This window comes from Rhipicephalus sanguineus, chromosome 11 (assembly GCF_013339695.2).
Source record: "Rhipicephalus sanguineus isolate Rsan-2018 chromosome 11, BIME_Rsan_1.4, whole genome shotgun sequence".
Taxonomy (NCBI): Eukaryota; Metazoa; Arthropoda; class Arachnida; order Ixodida; family Ixodidae; genus Rhipicephalus; species Rhipicephalus sanguineus.
In genome coordinates this window covers 100,519,565-100,538,343 of record NC_051186.1, presented here as the reverse complement: position 1 = coordinate 100,538,343, position 18,779 = coordinate 100,519,565, and the positions used below count along the sequence as shown (strand labels likewise).

At 46.2% G+C, this 18,779-nt stretch overlaps 1 protein-coding gene across 2 annotated transcripts in view; it reads right to left on the bottom strand.

Annotated features, from left to right (window-relative positions):
- Positions 1 to 4,618: 4,618 nt before the first annotated feature.
- LOC119373957 (uncharacterized) overlaps positions 4,619 to 18,779 on the bottom strand; it is a 319,601-nt gene continuing 305,440 nt past the window's right edge. For both annotated transcript variants that reach the window (XM_049410772.1, XM_037644020.2), the window contains exons 4-6: positions 13,593 to 13,722; positions 12,755 to 12,855; positions 4,619 to 4,861 (exon numbers count right to left, since the gene is read on the bottom strand). In XM_049410772.1, coding sequence (XP_049266729.1) covers positions 4,713 to 4,861; positions 12,755 to 12,855; positions 13,593 to 13,722 — 380 coding nt within the window. In that variant the 3' untranslated portion in view covers positions 4,619 to 4,712. The remainder of the gene's footprint in view (positions 4,862 to 12,754; positions 12,856 to 13,592; positions 13,723 to 18,779) is intronic.

Below are 18,779 nucleotides of genomic sequence, written 5' to 3'. Positions count from 1 at the left end.
GCATTTCAATAACCATTTAAGATCAAGAGTTAAGTTTCCTATCAGGAAGAGCGAGTAAGCGCGACTAGACAGGGACGTAGAAAGAAAACAGACAATGACGTCCCTGTCCTTCCGTCATCCTCGTCTTCCGTCTACGTCCGTGTCTAGTCCCGTTTACTCACTCTTCATGGATGCAAACCAACTAGCCCGCCAACGTGTCTTAGTCCTATCAGGAGCTGAATAAACATGCTCCTTTCTCGTTAAGGACATGGAACGCCTGTGTATAAGGCTCTGCACATTTGGTTGCTCCTTTTGTTGTTGTTGATACCTGCTGTATATCTACCGCGGTGTACGAGCAATAAAACTTCAGTTATTCAGCGCACCTGCCTCGTGTTCCTTGCGTCTGACTTCATGACAGCTTCGCTGTATTTGCTTGGGATGAAACAATAACTTTCTGCTAATGTACCCAATGGGATCAAATTTTTTAGAAAGATCTCATTGCCACCAGCTTGAAGGTAGGCTGGTTCACGTTATTGCCAGCTGACCTCCATCAGTACCGCTGTCCGCGAATCATCGACGGTCGACGTCACGGGAAAATTACCGTAGTCCAAAGTAGGTTCAACCACTTCGATTCCTTAGTTTTGTCATTGTAATGTCCTAGCTATATGAGTGACCATTTAACTCGGGATGAAGCCTAGTCTTTCAACCTAGCTCAACCTAGTATTTTTCTTGCTTGCCCTTTCAGTGTTGTTTCGTGTGTCAATTATCTCCTTGTGATTCTATTGTCTGTTACTTGTTACTTGTCATTGCCCCGCCACGGTGGTCTAGTGGTTATGGCGCTCGAATGCTGACCCGAAGGTCGCGGGATCGAATCCCGGCCGCGGCGGCTGCATTTTCGATGGAGGCGAAAATGTTTGAGGCCCGTGTACTTAGATTTAGGTGCACGTTAAAGAACCCCAGGTGGTCGAAATTTCCGGAGCCCTCCACTACGGTGTCTCTCATAATCATATCGTGGTTTTGGGACGTTAAACCCCAGATATTATTATTATTATTATTATTATTATTATTATTATTGTTACTTGTCATTACTCCTGTAACCTGTCAGTGTAAATGACGCGGCGATTTCCGTGGAAATATGCCAGTTGCGACTTCAATCCTCCTGCTGTGCCACGTTTCCTTGTCTTAAAGAGCGCAATCGCGAAAACTTCGGTCGATCTCACATGGAGGAGAGTCATGTGACCAGAACAGAAACGTCACGTTTGACATCGTCAGCAGAGCAGCACGTCGCTGTCGACTCTACTTCTGACAGTGCTGATTCTGGCAAACTAATGAGGGCCATCAAGCGGCACGGTGTAGTTTACTGGACCTCCAGTGACGCGGACCAGCTACTAGCACTGGCAGATGAGCGATACTTATTCAACGCATGGCCGAACCTTTCCCTGTCATTCAAATTTTGGCGGTAGTATGACGTCATACGTGACGTGTATGCTCAGGTCACATGACTCTCCCGCATCTGACGGTGACCAGAAGTACCAAAATCGCGCTCTTTAGGATATGGAAACAAGCCTTTCTGATATGGATATGGATATGGAAACAAGGCTACTTTCTGCTTAATCAGGGTTTTTTTATGTTTGTGCCACCTTTGTCTGTGTGAGTATCTGCTCTTCCTTACGCCTCGGATACTTCAGTAGAAGTGTTATAAACAACTTTTGTTGGAACACAGTCCAATGGAACTTATACTTTACTGGCGTGAGTGAAACTGAGAGCGACACTTCAAGCCAACCGTAAAGGCGTGCAATGTAGAGGCATGACACGTGCGTGACTCCCCAAACCGGACAATCACACCATTCGCATTAATGATCTCTCATTTATGAAAATACCTCTCAGTATTCGCGCCCTGACATAAACAGTGCAAATGGAACACGGGCACGAATGGCGAGACAGAAGAAGCACTCTTTTCTTTTTTTTTCTTTTTTTTGCGCCAGTGCTGTTTTCGCGCTTCATACATATCTAGTATGGATTACCAGCTAGCCCAGTCAGCCACATTGCCAAGTTCGTGGTTTGGTCAGACGCAAACACACACCCATGATGGGTTACCTCGTATTTATTTCGGTACGCGAAGCCATGGGGCCCCATATTATTGAGCTCTCACTTGCATATGCGGTGCACTTGAGTGCATTAACTTTCTATACTGACTTTTTATTGTAGCTTAATTGCACTAATAAGTCAACTTTCCAAGATACAGAGTTCAAGAGGGAATTTCGCTGGAGCCAACGCTCCGACAAGCGGACTTGTCGTTCTTAGGGCAGCAACGCATTTGCTTGCTATTCATCTTCAGCGTCGTCGAAGTTGGGAGAGAGGGGACAAGGCATGCAGAAACATTCTTCTAAGAAAGGTAGTTATTGCACCGACGAGAATAAATCATCTTGTCGAGTTGGCGCCAGCAACACTACCTGCTTAACGATCAACACTCCATATTCATCTCTACTGCCTTGTTTGTATTTCCTAAAGGAAGGTACGCTATTGCACGGATAAAAAATAACACATGCATCGAATGAGACGAATAAACTGCAAACTTGGCGTTTCGGCCCCATGCGGCTGTCTTTCTAATACATTAGTGACAGGAGCCACGATTCTGAACAAGAGTCATGTGTACGCACTGATGAATTGTGAAGTTTATAATAATTTCGTCGCATCGATCGGCTAGCTTTTTGTTTCTTGTTGATTCTTCCCATCAAAGTCCAATTTTATGTTTGAAACTTCTTTTAACGCGCACAAAAGACGAGGACACAGAAAGAAGGTACAAAGGAGCGCTCACTCAGAACTGATTTATTTTTAGAAAGGGACTAAACATATAGGCACAAATAATCATCACAAAGCATGCGCGGAGCAAGTCATGGAGCATATTAGCAGACTAGAGCAAGCTAATCACAGTTCAAACAAGACATTTCTTTATCAGTAAGCGCCCAAGATGGTTGACTGATACATGTTTTCTCACACCTACTTATACGGAAAGCTTCCGTGTGTCAATCAACCATCAGTGGCGCTTACTGATAAAGAAATGTCTTTTTTGAACTGTGATTAACTTGCTGTATTCCGCTAATATGCCCCATGACTTGCTCCGCGCATGCTTTGTGATGATTATTTGTGCTTACATGTTTAGTCCCTTTCAAAAAATAAATCAATTGTAAGTAAGCGATCGTTTGTACCTTATTTCTGTGCCCTCGTGTTTTGTGCGCGCTAAAAAAAGTTTCAAACATGAATTCATACCAACTTGCCCAGCTATCACTTCTACTCCAATTTTATATTTCTTTCGACTTTAATGTTTCGACTTCAAGTGCAGCTGTTTTATCAACTAGATACCCTAATGAACTTTATGAAGCATTGTAGTACGCTTTTTATACTGGAGTTTAAGACACACGAAGCTCAAGTTTTACAAATTTGATAGAAATCAGTCAAGCTCCTGTCAGATATTCATCGAAAACATTGTCCACAAGATGACGTAGCGTCGCTCAAGGAATTGTGCAGTATATTTCATTAAGGTTTTTTTTTAGGTTATAACACCACGAAGGCCAGTGCGCGAAGCAAGTAATTTGGCACGGATGTTTCAAATTTGGACACCTCAGCATAAAGCCTAAGTGAAAAAGTCGAGCAATCTCTCTGCCTTCAAGTACAGTATTCTAACATATGCACTGAAGGGCCTGTCAAAAGTTAGATAATAAGACTTTGTTTGGTAATAGTTATTTACACAAAGAACTCTGCTGTACAAGTATTGTCAAGCTCTTTAAGTAAGCCAGCTGAGTAGGCGAAACTTCTTTTCCTGGGATTTCTGCGCGAATCTTGCATGCACTACAAAAACGGCACAAAAAAGCACATATAAAATGAGAATTTGTGCCAGCTAAGAAATATTTACGCACATAGATGGATAACTTTATTCGGGTCCGGAAGAATTTTCACCCCGTTTTTATAGGAGCAAGACTGCCCCTATAAATTTTTAAAACAAAGTTTATTTTTGCTGCCTCTTGCGTGGTTCAGTCCGGCAACTCGTTAACGTTTTCATGAGTTAGTCAATAGTAAAATACGATATCTTTTGCCCACGAGTCACAAAACTGTATTCTTTATTGAAATTCGGCAAAATTTTCTCGAACTAGCGCAATAATACGTTCTTGCTGGAAGTAAATGATCGTTATTTTGTTTGAATAGGTTATACATACACACTGCACAAGATTTCTTCTCAAAGTCCTAGGCCTGTGAAGGTGGCTTAGTCGGGAAGTAACCATAGAGAAGAGCAATTTTCACTTTGAATGAATTCATTTGAACTTTCTCATCCTGCAACTTTCACTGCGATGCTCGTATTGTGAAATCGCAGGCTTATTTAATGCTGTTCCCTTCGTGAATTCATCTCGCATAAATGACTGACATCGGCGATATGGCTTCTTATCCTGTCTAAATAATGGTGCTGCGGAAAAGAAAGGCATTACCGTATTGATACAGCACGATATTCCTTCTTGCAGATAGGGCTGTACTCAGTACACACGAGTCTCGAATCGCGTTCCTGATACACCTTTTTCTTTGTACAGACGCACCGGAAATATGGAAAATGAACTATACTAGAAACTTCGTTGTATGCACTAAGGCGTTCTCTCGCAAATTCCCTGCCGCAGCTTCACCACTGGCTACAGGAGTGTATGGAGTCAAGACATCGCGCTCTCGACACGTAAACAGTGACCGGTTCATCCGTTCAAGCTGGTGACGATTCGTGCCAACGGGGACAGCAGCGACGCAGACCTTCCCGTCTTGGTCGACTTGGGCAAAGGCGGCAGCGTCTTGCAGGCGTCCGATCCAGTCTTGTAGTTGGCGCACACGGTGTCAAGAAGGTCTCCTGCATCCGGAAAAAAACGCGAAATAAGCCGAAATGTTGACACTACGAGAGCGTTTTATTGCGTAAGTGCACTGTGCTGAACATGAAACATCGAGGGGAAAAGGCGGTAGACGAATTGCGGCGTCTAAATGCGCATGTACGGTGTGTTGAGCGTCAGAATTCGAGAAATAAAGTCGTTATAGAAGTCCACGCCTGAAAAAAAGACGAAACAATAAAGTATTTTCAGTATTACAGGATCAACACTGCGCTTTGAAGATGTGGATCATAAATAAATTACAAGTGTGTTTGTACTGTGGTACTATATGGAGGCAAACTGACCCCTCCCACACCAAGAAAGTGGTTATTAAGCAAACGCGAACTTCTGCAAGTAACAACTGTACATGCTTGTAGAAAATTGCGCATTACAGATGCCTTTGTATTGGGGATGTCTGCATGGGGATATTAATAAAAAAAAAAAACGGAATTTCCAAGCCGGTAGCGTCCTTCGACGTTTGTGAGTACAATATTTCACATTTGAGGTCGTGTTGCGTTGATCTCATGAAGCCTAACTTTCTGGTGAAGTGGGCAGGAATTGAACGCGCTGTGTCTCATGCAGTTCAGCCGACAGGAAAATTACGGCATATTTTTCGCATGATTGCAACATTAATACAGAGAGAAACAAACTGCTATTTAAACCCGCTCAACATTCATCTAAGAACAATACTTACTGGTTATCACCTCTTTGCGCTTAATGCTTCTCACTTTCCTTCTTTCGTGCGCATCTTCATTCACCTATCTCTTACCTATGCGCACTGAAAGAACAGCTTGACCATCTTTTTTTTTTTTCAAATTGCGCAAAAATACGCACGGCACTTTCTGTGCAATGCGCCTCCACCTAAACGCATCTTGTTCGCGGTATGAGGTCGCTCACCACAGCGTCTGCCAGGTCCAAGCAGCAGAGCAGTTGGAAACGCTGTCGATGGCAGATTAAGATTCGGTAGTTCGATAACGTAGTGAAGTAAGCGCTGCGAAGTAAGCGATAACGTAGTGAAGTAAGGCGTCGGTCCGGGCAGGTACACGGGAGATCGATCCAAGAGATTAAAAGAAAGACGTGAAAGAAAAGACCTAGAAACCCGCGTCACACGGAGACGTGCTTCCTTCCATTCCGCGTTTTCCTTTCAATGTCGCAAACGCGACGTGAAAACAAGGACCCCCCCCCCCTACTTCATCAATCCCTGACTGTCACTGTTTCATCCGCATCAGATCGGAATCCGTACTTGTCTTGAGATATTGCCTGCAATATTTTACTGCTTTGTAGAGAAAGAAAACAGAATCATACGAACTGGGCTCCCACATAAACACGTGCGTAGAATACGTAGCAGGAGAAGCAAAGGTTGCTGCTCCTGAGCTCTTTCCCAGGCAAGCTTCTTTCGTAAGCATGTCACTTCTCTGTTGCTCTCGAGGAAAGAACTTTTTATTGTGAAGCAAGCTGTGTACAAACCATAACTGCCCGCGCTTTCAAGAGGCTTGCGTTTAGTGACCACTTTGCGGTAGCACAACACTATACTCCTAATAATGAGAACCAACAGACAGTGATGCGAAGGAAAATATAGGGTACGTTATTTGAGGTATTTATGGCATAAGTGTGAAGAAATTAAGGTGGACGAAAAGACAACTTGCCGCCGGCAGGGACCGAGCCTGCAACCTTCGAATAACGCGTCTGATGCTCTTCCAATTGAGCTACGGCGGCTATCGTCCTCCCGTACGCTTTATCCGGTATATGTGCGCATTTGAGCCTGGGAGTGTTAGTCAGCGCGGCTCGTAGCCAAGGCACTCACCATGAGAGCCATGACACTCGTCGTCATGGCTACGAGCGACGCTCACCACAGGTATACCTGATAAAGAGTGCGGGAGGACGACCGCCGCCGTAGCTCAATTAGCAGAGCGTCGGACGTGTTATCCAAAGGTTGCAGGTTTCGTCCCTGCCGAGGGCAAGTTGTTTGTTGGCTGTCATTAATGTTATGTGTGAAAAAAAAAGCGAGCCCTTATTTCCTCTTCTTTCCTTTGTACTCCTACTAATAATAAGTCACAGTAAAACCTGGGAATGATTTCTTTTCCTTGCAGTGCGTGTGGTTTTAGGTCAAGGGCTCTCGCAACTCAGTGGATGTTTCTTAATTGATTCAATCAATTCAAGGGAGTCCCATCAACAGCTCGATGAATTTCCCGTTTTATGGTTCCCGGCAAACGCATTGTTGCTATCATCGTAGTAATTTGGTTATTAGCATGGTCCTATCTCAACATCGCCCACATCTCACAGTGATATATCTAGAATATTGTACACAAGCACAGAATAACCTCTTGTACGTCTATATTGAATCAAGAAGCGGTGCTAAGCTTCCGCCGGCCTCGTTTACAGCGGATTGTGTTGTACAGCTGCAATTCAACTGCCGCGAGATACACGAACTTCTCGCCACAGTAGTCACAAATTTAACATCTTTGGCACTTCAGAAGAATTGCTGGTTCCCCCGAATTCGTCAGGTATACTTTCTGCTTGTGCATGTATTTTCCTGAACCGGTGTGCTAAGCCTATGATGGACAACAATACCAGGCAAGTCCTCCTCGCTTTTCCAGTCGGGCACAACGTCCAGGGGGCACAACTGCGATCAAGTTCACTGCCCTGCACATGACGTCAAAGCATGCGCAATAAGGGGGTTCCCCTGAGCTGCCATTTCGAAGGCAACGAAAAGCTCGCTAAAGCAGAACACAAACGCCCAGAATGAGCAAAACACCAAACAACTAGACCGCGATAAACGTCACCCCGTGACCCAGAAAGTGACCCTGACGACCGTGACTGCATAAAGACGCGAAATACTGAACAAGTACACGTAAGCAACGAAGCACGTAATGCCAGCGAATCGCTCTTCACATCTCTCCCGCATGCCTCGAGATTGGACTGTCGAAAGGACGACGCTTTCTCGGAAAAGCAGCGTGTTTGTTTAGTTTTTCGCCTTATTTATTTCGAATGTATAAAATATCGAGTGTGTACCGTCGCTGATAAGCCCGCGAGCTCAGTCATCCGTCTGGAATGCGCCGTTGAGGTCACCGAGTGATGAACGATAATTGCACTCTGGACAGTTGATTGCTATTCAACCTTCGGATCAGAGATCGAACCGCCTGTTACACGTGCGAAAGGATGACTGGTGAGATACGTGCGTTATCGTGGCGACGCAACTATTTCGCATCAAGCGGTACGAAACGGAATCCGGTGAAAGTAAAGGCGAGAAATATCAACGACCCAGAGCAACGTCACGCTCCTTGGAGATAACGGTCATCGGTGTCATTCACGGCTACGTCATCTCTACTCAACGTACGCGCAGGTTACACGCTCACGTAAGAAGCGAAAAAAAAAACGTACAAGTGCGTGGTATGCGCTTCTTCCGCCTCTGCCTTCGCTTTATAATTGTGGCGAATCGACAACATATCCTCGAACGCGCCTCAGACGTCACACCTATGCGAATGCGTCACGCTTGTGGTGACGCGTTCTGCAGGAGGACGCCATAGGTTCGTGGCTTCTGAACCAAAGTAGTTTCTCTGATTGATAGTGTAAGAAGGGTCATTAAAATGCTAAGAAAGGCGTTGCAAGGACATCTACAAAAGCACCCGCGATGTGTACTGCTGCTTCACAGCGGTACACATCGACAAGGTTACCGCGAGGCCGGTCGAAGTGATTAGCTCAGAATGGTGAAGGGACGCTGTTCCAGCGTATTCTAGAACGTGAATGCGAATTGCAACAATACCTGCATCATGTTGTAAATGAAGTCTTTTGCGTCCTTCCCTCTTAAAATGTAGTGTTTGGAACGGCTGCCATTGAGGAACTTCACCTCTTGCGTGCAAAGGCAGTAGCAGGTACTTCATAGGTTTCCGGCCTGGTTCTTCAGCGAGTGGCGCTCCAAGTACGGCTGACTGTTATGTGCGGATGAGGCATGGCGGCAACGACCGTGCAAGCCGTAATACATTGAACAACATGTGGCCATATATAGCTCCTCCGAAGCTGAGCCAAGCGCATTCCTGAATACAGAATCGAGTTTGTTCCTTTTATTCGCCATTATCTATCATCCATGACTTTGAAGAACCTGTATAACGAGCATTACAGCATGTTTCGGTGGTTTATATTGCTGGTAATACACATAACATAACTCTGGACATAAGGAACTTGACTATGAACTCGCCGATTGAGACAGAGTTTTGGGACGTGACCTCGACCTCAATGATGACGCTGAGGTGAGGCTGATATGGGGTCACTGACAGGCGCTGATGTATGAGGCAGGGTCTCCTGAAATACGCTCAACCTCATCGGATGAGGCTGACCAATGTCATCAAATCCAATTTTAGGCGGAGTTGAAGTTAAAAATTCTGGGGCCATGCGCTGAGGATAGGTGTATGTGGCATGGAAAGCGTTAGACACAGCGCGACGCCATCGGCCAGATGGTGATACGCGTTAAATCGTTACGAAACGACAGGGACAGGGACAATTGAGACGAGACCCTGTCGTTTCTGTCGTCCTTGTTTCTTGCGCTGCTCTCTAGAGTTAACGTGATGTAGAGAGGGAGAAAGGGCGGCAAAAGTCGACAATAAAACATGCACAGCAAGGCCACGGAAGGCCACGCAGCTCCAACAGTCTCTCCCGCAGCACACAAGTCCTTAGATATTGCATCAATGCGCTTAAACGAGCTCAATCAACTCGTAGTAAGAACATTTCTGCGGCGCCGTAAGATCAGGCAAATTAATCTATTTCATTTGCCTGTTCACTGCCTTGCCGGAAGGCATAATTTGATACGTAGAAGACTCCACGACTTGCGTTTCTCACATCGACGGGATTATCGCACGGTCGGACGCGACGACGTCACGTGCCAAGTTCGTATGCAAAACAGTTTGCTTTCCGCAGCTTGCAAGCGACCAACGAGCCAAGTGGGTCGGCAAACGCGTGCACTGTCGAGTGCATTGCTTTTTTTTTTACTGCACCGCCGTCGATGCGTGATAAATGAGTACGAAAGCGTCACGAATCAAAGCAAGAAAAAACCTACGCTTTGCAGAGCATAGTCTCGTTATTGCGCAGTTTCCCCGCGCAAAACGATATACGGAGCCAGAAGAGCGTCGAGATCGACATCGATAGCAGCTTCGTATCACTGCACGCGTTCCTCGTTGTCGCACGTGCAAGGCCAACGACCGAGCGTGTGACTGCGACTGGGTCAAGGCAGCTCATATAACCGGGCGGCCATTGCCATCACTGCGAAGCTGGCTGCTCTACAGACTGCGCAAGAGTCGCGGGGTTCGCCGATCGCTCGACGCGGTGGAACCGTTTAGCGCAATGTGGGTCGACGTACAGTGGACCTTGTTTAACCACTTAGTCGGTGATCCGTTATGCAAAGATACCGAGCTGTCCGTGGCATTGGCACGTGTCCCACAGACGACCTTCCTGGTAGACACCGTCTCTATGGACACCCTTCCCAGCAGACTCTTCCCGCCGCTCCCGGCAGTAGAAAACCGCTGGCCTCTGAAGGGCGGTTAGGTGGAACCTTCGAAACGCGGTCCGAGTTGCAGTACGAAGTCAGTCTCCAGCAGACAGGGCAGCGCGGCTAATGTCTACATAGGTCGAGGCGTGAGGAGATTCGTGCACGTGCCGTACGTTTTTCTATTTGTTTTTTCCCCCTCAAGGCGAAAGTGGATGAAAAGCTCAGATTAGCGCTCCTAACTGCCAGGGGCCAATGTTTATTATCGAACAACGGCGTCTCGAGTGAGCGTGGACCAAGAGCACGACGAACATCGAAACAATCGTACTTCGGGAAAATGTTAAACGGAGACGTTCGACTCTCTGATTGGCACTGCATCGAGCTCTTTGATGAGTCGTCGAACCCTTAGTGCTTACGCTGTGGCAGAACGTGCATAACGCAGCATTTAGAAGGGTATCTGCTGCCTGTCAACGCAACGGCGTCCTCCAGCTGGCAAGCAAATATCTACAACGCGTCAACGACTTCCTGTTTCGACCACGTGCTGAAATGCACGTAGTCTCAATGACCACCCTCCCCGCCAGCGCGAAGAGATCGTTCCGCCCCAAGCGAAGTGCCTTGGCCGCGCGGAGTATGCGTCAGGGCCAACATTCCTCGCCCCTGAGGGACCTTTGAAGGTCGTATAAAGGAAGTACCTGCCGAAAGACGGTAAACTTCGCGCTCGAATTGTTGAAACACGTCGATATTGTCCACAAGGCCAATGACGTCGCATGCTCGTTCCAGTCCTGACGCAGGCGAATTCGGAACGAACCAAAGTATGGCATCTTTTGCCGAGTAAAGCCGCGGAAGAAAACATACGGTCGTGCATAAATTGAAACGCTTACAGAAAGCTGCTCATCAGAATGTTTGTGGAAAGCCGAGGAGGGTGCGGGCAAGCATCGCCTGACGACCATCCTCCCGTGAAACTTATTTTTCACCTTAATAAAGTTGTTTCTCTCTCTCTCTCTCTCTGTAGCACGTAAGTGAAATTCATTGCCCTATGGGTGGCTTGTGAGCACCTGCAGGTCTCGAGTGTACTTTAGCGTATATAAATTAAGTGAGTCGTAAACATGTACTCTATAATGTATATCCATTCAGCGCTTAACCTCGAATCATGAAAGCAACTGGGTTGCGCCATTTCCTCGCTGGGTTTCACAGCCTTACAGTGGCTCTTACTGTGTTTCGCTGACACTCTACAGCGGTTTCCTAGCAACGCAGGTCTTCTTCAGCCGTGGTGTGGCGCTGTGGCCAACTATAATGAGTAGACGAAGATAGAGCTCCGAGTAAATGATCATATGCGAGTTTAATAAGTACAAGTATTGTAGAAGTGGAAAGGCACAACGCTAATCTCGTAGTTTTAGGATCGTTCACGCTTGAAGTTAAGCTACTAGGAAGCTCGAGGTCGACACTATATACAAGAGTAAATGCAAGGCACCATAGTTACGGACACACAGAACTTTTATACGGCATCGGCAACTATCTGAGGAAAAATATCACTTTAAAGGCATCGCTAACAGGCTAGTGTTTATAGCACGGTATCGATGTTTCTTCTTTAAAACCTTGAAGAGAGAAACGGAAAGAGATTGGCTTACACACCAAATGAAAGCGGCACCTCAAGTGTCCTGCACGACCCCCCACCCCCACATTGGTCAGCTGTGTGGCGCGAGAAGGCAAGAGGCGGAAAAAGAAAGAAAGAAAGAAAGAAAGAAAGAAAGAAAGAAAAGAAAGAAAGAAAGAAAGAAAGAAAGAAAGGAAGAAAGAACGAAAGAAAGAAAGAAAGAAAGAAAGAAAGAAAGAAAGAAAGAAAGAAAGAAAGAAAGAAAGAAAGAAAGAAAAAGAAAGAAAGAAAGAAAGAAAAGAAAGAAAGAAAGAAAGAAAGAAAGAAAGAAAGAAAGAAAGAAAAAAGAAAGAAAGAAAGAAAGAAAAAGAAAGAAGAAAGAAAGAAAGAAAGAAAGAAAGAAAGAAAGAAAGAAAGAAAGAAAGAAAGAAAGAAAGAAAGAAAGAAAGAAAGAAAGAAAGAAAGAGCGCGAAGCTGATAGATTTGCTGGTGATATCGGTTGCTCTGGGAACGCCAAACGCGTTAGTGGAACGGTCGACCACGATCGCGTGCAGCCTTTCCTTTTTGCACGTTTGCCTCCAGTGTTCTGTCTTCGGTCGCCATCACTCTTACCGTAACCATGTCCTAAGCACCTATGCTGGCCGCGCAGAGGGATGATTATTTGGGTAGAGATCGCAAATGGGTGCTTCAACACCGATGCGAGAGTAAAAAAGAAAATCTCGTCTATTAATTGGGCACGTCAAACCTGGTCGCGAAATAAATAGACGAAAGCAGATTACGTGTCGAAGCGAAGATTTTAGGTTTCCTCACCCGCGTATCCGGTGATGAGCTTGTCCACGTAGGCCTTGGTCGAACTGTCGCACGCTCCATTCACAGATTCGGTCATGCAAGTCCTGTATGTGTTGAACGAGCTGCAAAAAAAAGAAGTGAGAACGCCGTTCCAGGAATTATGGACATTTATTTCCATGAAGAACGAAATTTACTCCAGTTTTTGGAACACATCCACTTTTTTATTACCCAAAGTAAACACTATTTCAAGGTTATTGACCAACTAAAGCACAACGTACATTGAAATAGAAGACGATCAAATGAAGTTTTCCCGTGACCTTCTATTGCCGTGTGCGCTACGCTTTTTTGCTGATCGTGCACCTCGAATCGTGAACAAGGCCAAATGTCGACTTCGCTGTAGTATACACTACCTAACGATACTCGGATATGACTTGGACTCGGGTGATCGAAGCGCGGCAGCCGAATACCTCTGCAGCGCCAAGCTTCCATTGCCCCTATTTCCCCGATAGAGGAAGGGCTCCTGAAATTTTTCTTTGCTCGTGAAAACTCACAATTTAATATTATCACAGGGTAGCGAGATGGGCGAGTTCGAATATACACATGAAGGCCAGCGGAAACGGAACACAAGCGAGAAAAAGGCAGGGCCTGTCTTTTTCTCCACAGGCTCTGTCGACACAGCGCCTGCGTCGACGACACAACGCTTGAGAAAAAGAAACGACGACACAGCACCTGTGTCGTCGTTTCTTTTACTCGTCCGTGTTCCTTTTGCGCTGGCCGTCATGAGCATTAATATTATCACTTTCGAACTCTCTAAAGTGGATCATTCAACCATAATAAAGCAGAGGAATAGTAAGAGTACCAGCAGGACAGCGCCAGGCGGCTCTTCTGTGGTGCGTCGACGCTCTGATCCAGGATGTGCGTAAGGTCCCTCATGCACTGGTGAAGGCGCGCGCCGTTGGTGTTGAGGCACGTCGCGTGCTTCAGGTATTCTGCGAGAAGCATGAATACACCACTCACTGCACCACATTGCTTTTCAATAATCGGAAATGCTAGCAACAAATTCTGCCAAAGGCACTACTAGAACGAAATGCACTCAAAAGTTCATAACATCGTCGGTGTCTGCTGCGAAAAGCTTTGTATATTCGGCCTAAAAGGGTACTGAAACGAAAATTTCCAGATGACGGCTTTTTGTTGTTTTTTTTTTACATTGAATGAAAGGCTAAACCCTCAAGAGTCTCGAAAATGTGCTGGAAAGCGTGAGTGCGCATTGAAAAGATAATCACAACATATTTTTAAAGGTAGTTATGGTTCCTACTAGAGCACTGCACGGGCTCGGGCCTACCCGAAAACCCGAGCCCGGCCCGGCCCGTGGGCCGGGCCGGGCCGGGTAAAGTAGTTTTCACGGCGGGCCCGGGCCGGGCTCGGGCTTGGAGCTCCGGGCTTAGGGCCGGGCCCGGGTTTGAGGTGGCGGGCTCGGGTCGGGCCGGGCTTGGACTTTGCTCATTTCTTAAGGGCGCACTAAAGTGAAGCACTGAATCGGTTTAGGCTGATAAAGTGTACTCTGAGAAATCTAATGTCATTAATTTCATCATCATAAGTTTATTTATAGCGGAAAAAATCTAGGTCAAAGTTCCGTTTTTAAATTTCGAGCCGAAATATCTGCGCGGGACGTCACGGACTTCAAACTGTATTGGTCGTATTTTGGCGACATTCGCTCAACGAAATTTTCTGAAACTTGTTATATTAAGTTTACGGCCCCCTGTGAGGTCAATGTACTTGATTTTTACCGATTAGGAAGTACGTAGGCCCCAGTGGACGCCGTCGGAATCTGTGACGTCACGGCGCTTGCTCCGCGAATTTCAAGGTAGCGTCGCTACCCGCATTTTCTTTTTGCGCGTTTTCTCGCTGACCAAGAGTCTTGTCGCGGCGAGCGTGGTCATTTGGAAATTTTAAAAGGGTAATTTTCTTATAATATTAAAATCGTTTTTCTCTTTAGTCTCCCTCAGTAGCGTAGCAAGGAGGTGGAACAGCGGGCCCGAGTCCCCCCCCCCTACCAACCCTCCCCAAGATATATTTTTTTGTTTGCCATGGCATACAGAGCACAAAATGAGCTTTGACCACTTCTGCCTGCCCGGCCCCCACTTCAGATCAAGGAGGTGCCGCCATCCGAAAAAAAAATTTCTGCCTACATCCCTGGTGTCCCTTTAAGTGTGTTACACATACGTTGTGCATATATATGTTCCACATTTTATCTCGAAAAAAAAAACGCTTTTTTTATCTGGGGCAGGCTGTTTGGAGAAGTTTTATGAGGGTCAAGTAATGAACTACTTTTGCTTCTTGCATAAAGGCTACCTTATTTATCTGAAACGGGCGAGTTTAAAGCAAATCGACCAGGCGCTTACATAGTTAACATATCACTATTCGGTCGTTTATTAACTGCATTCGCTATTATTTTTTATGCCAATTGTTGTTTTGTAATCGCAGTAATAAAAGTAATATAAGTTTATACCTCTAACTTATAATGTCAAGAACGACCACAGAGCTCCAAAGCGGGGAACGTTCTTGAAAGTTCCAGCCTTTCACTAAGACGCAGGCTCCCAGTGGTCCTGTGACGTGGCATGGACATGCACAGCCTGCTTTGTGTGGCCACATTTTTAACGTCTGAGCTTTCGTCTAGTTATGCTTTATCAGGGTTATCGAACTCACCTCAGCTAACGGAACGCATTCACGAAAATTTACTCCCTCGAGGGCCAGGACAGTGACGAAGGTAGGAGCGAGGATCAGGGGGGGAGGAGGGGAACGTTGTACAAAATGTCAGCTCACGTTGCCATTTGAAAGAAGACATTTCCTATACCTCATATATGGGTCATTTCTGAAGGGCATTTGGCCGGCGCTGACTGTAGGGAGTGCCTAACGAAAAAAAAATGCTTTCGATCTGTCATGTCTATGTAGCTCAGGAACGTACTTATAAATAAAAACAATTTGGACGAAGATCGTCGATGTGCGGGCCTCGGGCCGCTAGCGAGAGATCCACTGGCCGCATGCAGCCCGAGGGCCACGTGTTTGAGACCCCTGCGCTATATAGTGCGAGAGCTACATGACACTGCCGCAACAGCGTTGGAATGTGCAGGAATAGTGATCTCCCCCTTACGTCGAACCATATGCATCCAATGAGTAAACGTCGAGAAGATAATTCGCGCCTTTATAACCAAACTGGAACAAACCCCGAAATTAGACCAAAATCGCTTCGTCCACCTCCTGCCAGTCGTACTCGCGTAGCGCAATGGCCACCCTCTACCGGTACAACACCGTTAGGAAGGCATACACCATTATAATATGGAAAAAAAAGAGCATGGTACAAACCTGGCATAACATACGCTGCTGAAAACTGCAAGGAGAAGCCCCCAAAGAGGAGTTATATATATATATAGATATATATATATTATTTTCGTTTCTTATTTTTTATCCTAACAACTATGTGGAAAGGGCACCAAAGCAATGGTGACAGCAACTCTCATCTATTTTCTATTTTAATAAAAAAAGGAGTTTTACAGATGATATTGAAGAGTGGCACGATGTTCGGGAATGAAAGAAATGAAGGGATGAGGTACAGCTGCTATGTTCATTCTGCAGAGGAATACATTCTAAATTTGCTCTAGTGGTGGAAGATAAGAACAACGACTGCTGACTCCTTCACAATCCGCAAGGCAGATGTGCGCCCCTGCGGCTAGCGCAAGCAGTGCAAGAAACTTTATATGGGATGCAACAGCGCATGGCGTGCTTCAATCCGAAATCTCTTGATAATATGATTTTTGGGACAATAACATGAGAAAAAATAAACTATAAACTATGCCACAAAAAAACAGTACTAGCAGTGGTGTGATATATATATGAAAAATATGCTTTGACAAATAGTTCTTTTCTTCGTTTGGACTGCTTATATACGTATTTCAAACAGTACACGCGGTGCACACGGTTCGTTATCATTTTATCTAGGCTAGTCTATTTACATCAAAGGTAATAAATATGGCTTTTTTTCGTCTATTTCTATTGCTGTGGCAAGGCGCTACTATGCTGAAGACAGGTGCTACTTATTCAGAAGGGTGCACAACTTACTTTGTCGTTAGAGCATGCTTTAAATTTCAATGCAGAGTGCAATAAAAACAAAGTGAAGTGAGCGTACTGTTCTCTGTCTCCACTGTTTTTATTGCGCTCCCTGTCAAAACTTAACCCATGCTGTAAATCACTTTCCTTACTACAATATCTGCTACAAAACGCTCTTGATGATCCCCATTGTATTTCCTGAAAAAATACCCCGCTCAACTACATGTTTCCACGGTGAGCCCTTTTTTACAAGTTACCATAGGTTAAAGCATAATTGTTAGCGAAGCATGCACCAACAAAGCGTAGACATTTGCCCCTTAAAACACCTCGCTGTCGATTCCATGTACGGGCAACACCGCCTAGATTATTGGCCCGGGCCCCTGCCGGGCCCGATGCAGGGGTAATCTTCTCAGGTTCGGGCCGGGCCCGGGTCTCGCTTTGAGTCACCGGGCCGGGCCCGGGCGGGTAAACTTCAACGAGTTCCGGGCCCGGGCCGGGCCCGGGCCGAGAATCACGGCCCGTGCAGTGCTCTAGTTCCTACCGTACCCCAACGTCACGACACGGAATGACCTTCTCATCACGTGCTCGCGATGATATCGTGACGTATCCACGGCCGATCCGCTCAGTTGGCGGCGAGCAGCCTGACGTCATCACAACTAGCCACACTGACGCTTGAAGTCACAAGAATTGGTACTGTAGGCTGACGTCACGCTAGTCGTCGCTTCAGTAGGTGCGCCATGCGAAAATTGAGTTTAATTGCAAAATAAAATATCTTATCAACATCTACTGAGCTTCCCAATCGTTCAAAGCCATATCGGTATACAAGATATTTGTATAGCGAAGTAAACGCGGCTTGGAAAATTTGTGTCAGTGCAGCTTTGAGGGTCTAATTCACAAAGCCGTTTGTTCGCGTGTTCTTCGTCATTGACTGGCCTCATTCACTAATATTATTTCGAACATCAGTATACTTTGAAATTGTGCGTTGCGTGAAATCCTAGCCTAACACGGTCCTTCTTTTTTTTTTGCCAGTACAAGACCAGGTGTTCCGTATGGCTACCATGAACGAGCCAGTTATGTTTATACTGTGCACTACAAACTGTCCCTTTTTTTTTTTTAGAACGTGACAGCGAGTCTTTTTCTACCCACACACATCAGCATCAAAAATGAATATACTATCAAGGTGAATGGCCACAATATTAGTGCTACATCACATTTAGTGAGTACTTGAGACCATGGTGACTTATGCACGAGTGCATGCAGTGTTTTCTCATTTGCGCAATACATTCAAGCCGTTGATACTAAATGTTAATTGTGACATCCTTTAAGCGTCACTTAAATATTAAGCCAGGTCAACCGCCTCTCTCGCTTACGTGCTCTACTTATTCGATTCGTCAGTGTAGCGAGAGGGAGACGTGAAGGCGGCCGACGTGGCCGTGCCGAAATCTCGCCACTTTATTCGAAGGCCCTTTTACAAGCAGATCGGCAGCGGCTGCCGGCGTCCAGCTTCCAGGAGCGTGAGCTCGTTCTACTGCTCGCACCTCGAGCTCTGAGCATTAGCTGCGCGAGAGGCGCGGCGCGTAAGTGGTAAAATGGTGATGATGATCGTGAGCGGTGATGAAGATGCCGCTACAGATTACTCCCCCCCGCAGAAATGAAGCCGAAATGAAAAACTATGGGGGCGTATATACAAGGCTGGTGACGTGAGAATGTCCGTGGGCAGTCTAGGTCGTCAACGGTGAAGGACTATCGGGAACCCTTGGGTCTCTGGCGGGCGGCTCTGGGAGAAGCGCAGCGGACGAAGAACCGGGCGAAAGTACGCTGTGGTCGTACCCAGGTGGGTCCCACGGCGACTTGATTGGGCCTTTCGGTAGCGCACCGGTTGTCGCGAGTGAGCGCAGCTGAGAGAGGTGCCCGCAGATGCAGTTGAGGGCGGGTGCAGATA